The 3,112-nt window shown below is 48.7% G+C and overlaps 1 protein-coding gene across 1 annotated transcript in view; it reads left to right on the top strand.

Annotated features, from left to right (window-relative positions):
- The first annotated feature begins 2,495 nt into the window (after positions 1–2,495).
- Positions 2,496–3,112, top strand: part of NRG2 (neuregulin 2) — a 63,293-nt gene continuing 62,676 nt past the window's right edge. The window contains exons 1-2 of the mRNA XM_009890694.1: positions 2,496–2,586; positions 2,642–2,813. Coding sequence (XP_009888996.1) covers positions 2,496–2,586; positions 2,642–2,813 — 263 coding nt within the window. The remainder of the gene's footprint in view (positions 2,587–2,641; positions 2,814–3,112) is intronic.

Below are 3,112 nucleotides of genomic sequence, written 5' to 3'. Positions count from 1 at the left end.
GGGGGGGGTTGGACTCTTTGCTGGAGGGGTGTGAAACAGGCAGAGCCCCTGCCCTGTGTTAGTGTCAGCTCCATCTCTGTCTCTTTGGACCTGCCTATTTGGGAATGTCATGTAATTTATTACTGGAGGCCAAAAGCAGAAGGTGCAAGAGGTGCATAGGTTTGGGTGAGATGTGGGGAGGAACCGGGGAATAGAGATCTTGGAAGGTTTCTTGCTTGTCCTTGGCCCTCTACTTCAATGATCTTCAGGTTTCTGGGCTTTGCTCTGCTCTTGCCAGCATTTTCTGGGGACAGGGGCAGGGCTGACACATCTTTCTCCCAGGCCATGCTGCCTACTTTGTAATTCTGCAGACCACAAGCCTAGAAATAATACGAAGCAGATGCACCAATGCCAAGGTCAGGACCTTCCCAGTATTTAAGGCATATGTATACTGTTGGCATGGTACAGGGTGACCTCAGTGTACAATAGGAGCCAACTGACACAAACATTCAGACAGAATAAATATTTGACAGAGTCTATTTCTCTGTTCCCCAAAATGACCCCTGTAAAAGCAAGGTCCTGTTTACCTTCCCAGCTCTCTGTGCATGGTGTTCTGAGAAGAGACAAGCACTCTTCTCCATTCATTGCCTTCCTGCTCTTCTGGGTGACCCATTTCCAGGCAAGGATCAAGGATATTGGCTTCACAAAGCCCAGGGCACCTTGGATTTTCACAGAAGTCCTCAAATTTGGGGAAAGCTGGGATCGGTTTTGTTCGGAAGTCTCTCTGACTGTGCCAAAGCACAGTGACCTGGGAAGTGGTGCGAGACGTCAGTGTGCAGCCTGAAGCAATTACCTGCAGCTGTCCAAGCCATTTTTTGTGCTGTCCCTGCCCTGCTAGCACACGTGCAGCCCTCCCCATCCTGTTGCAGGTTGCACAGGTTTCTAGGTAGAATATTTGGTGGAGTTTATTCTTTTTCCTTGGTGTGCTAAACATGCTTCCTTCACTTTCCTGGATCTTAAATTTGCTCCTGTGCCTCGGCACCAGCGTGGCTGTGCAGCACAGAGCCAGCGGGAGGTCTGGAGCGCTTGGGACCAGACCTACTGCATTGCCCACCCAGGCGCTGCCAGGCACCTCTCCTCTCCAGTCACAGACGTCTCTGGGTTCGCCTTTCCATCACTGTGAGCTTTGCCCAGCCAATTCGCGTTACCCTGAACTATTCTATCTCTGTCCATGTTTGTATCTTTTCCATTAAGGACAATTTAGCTTCTTATACCCTCGCACATAAATCAAAGGAATATGAGAGTCCTCAGAGCTTTCTGCCATGGGAGCATATGCCTGATGATTGCTGTGCTTTTTATTTTTTTTATTTATTTTTTCACATTCACCGAAAACCGTCTTTAAATAAAACCAACCTACGATAACTTAGCTTGGCATGAAGAATGAGTGGAGACATACAAAGGTCTATAAAATAGTGATTGCTCTAATGAAACCCATCCCATTCCTCCTCCTTTGATTGTTCTTCCATATCGCAAGATCAGAATGCACTAGGCAATTAAAAGACAGCTTGTGCATATTAGACAGAGGAAATACTTTATCTGTAACACATCTTAGACAAGTGGAAACCATTGTTACCAATATTCTTAAGGCAAAACCAGCAACTTGCTATTTTCTTTTTTAAGGTTAACACTGAGAATGAAAAAGGGAGCTAGAAGAGTGCAGAGCTGTAAGTTGAAAGGAAAATTGCAAGCCAGCTAATCCTTTCTTGTCAGGTTTAATATAAAGCCTGGCAGAGGTTGATAAGAAGTGTCTCCCTCTCTGCCTGATGTTCCAGGTGCCTGGTAAAATCACCTCTCTGAAAAAACCCAGGGAAGATCACGTGCAGAGCCAGGCTTCAGACTGGAAAGGTTGCTGGCCAGCCTGACATTGCAGGTCCTAAAACTGTTTTAAATAGCTTTATTCTTTCATTTTTCTAACTGTGACCTGAAGAATAGCTGTCTCTCCCCTTCTTATCCTTTATACATGCAGGTTTTCATTGCAGCCCCTCTCAGTGGCTGTTGCTCTGCTGCTGCTGTTGTGCTGAATGACTGACCGTCCGTCTTAGCAGCAGGCATGGAGCATCCATGGCACACACTGCCAAGGGATAGGGGACCGCTCCCCATGACCTGTCCCTGCTCCTTCTTCAGCAAAACACTCCGGCTGTGGTTGGTGGGGTTGTGGGATTGCCAGCGTGCCCATTGGCAGCGGTCATGTAGGTGTTGGTAATCATCGATAGCAATGGCAGGATGATGGGAAAAATAGTCTCCGAAGAACTTGAGCTCCTGCATGCCTGGCTGGATGAGCAGAACAAACTCCCGGGCTAGCAGGAGACCATGGTTCCCTCCTGCATGAGTAAGGGCAGCCATGGAGCAGAGAAAAGAGCGAGCCAAACCTGGGGTCTCCCTGTATTCCCCACGTAGATATTTCTGACTCTGTGCTCCTTCCCTGCCTGTGCGCTGGTAAAACCTGGGGAGTCAAGATGGCGTGCAGCCCCTCTCCAGCCATCATGCAGCAGCAGGAGCAGCAAGAGCTTTTCCCAGGGACCGTGGATCGGTGGGCTCACATCGCTTGTGCACAGCCTCTGAAAAAGGCAGGTTTCACATTGTCTGGTTTCTCTTTTTGTAGCTGTCCCTCCCAAACTGAAGAAACTGAAAAGCCCAAACGTTCATGTCGGTGAAAAGATTTCACTGAAATGTGAGGCGACTGCTGGAAACCCTCAGCCCTCCTACAAATGGTTTAAAGATGGCAAAGAGCTGAAGAAGAGCAAAGACATTCGGATCAAGTATGGGAATGGCAAGTAAGTATTCTATGGGGCTGCTCTGCCTCTGCTCACTAACACTGAGTGTCTGGGTCTGGGGGACTGTGGCTAGAAGTGGTGCTGTGCTGAGTGATACTGAGATGCTTCCTCGGGGGCACAGGACCACACATTTACCATGCCTGGGAGAGTGAGCAAGATCCCTAGTTTCCTCAAAGACTAGCCAAGAGAAGCAAGGCGCGCACAGGGTAGATGCTGGGTTTGTAGGTGGGGCTCTGCTTGGGTAATGGTGGCATTGGGTATCTGAGACGGGTGTCCAGTGACCTGGGGAGATAACTCTT

The sequence above is a fragment of the Charadrius vociferus genome, unplaced genomic scaffold (assembly GCF_000708025.1).
Source record: "Charadrius vociferus isolate BGI_N301 unplaced genomic scaffold, ASM70802v2 scaffold828, whole genome shotgun sequence".
NCBI classification, from domain to species: domain Eukaryota; kingdom Metazoa; phylum Chordata; class Aves; order Charadriiformes; family Charadriidae; genus Charadrius; species Charadrius vociferus.
Note: the sequence above shows the minus strand (reverse complement) of the source record. Positions and strands in the feature narration are given on the sequence as shown.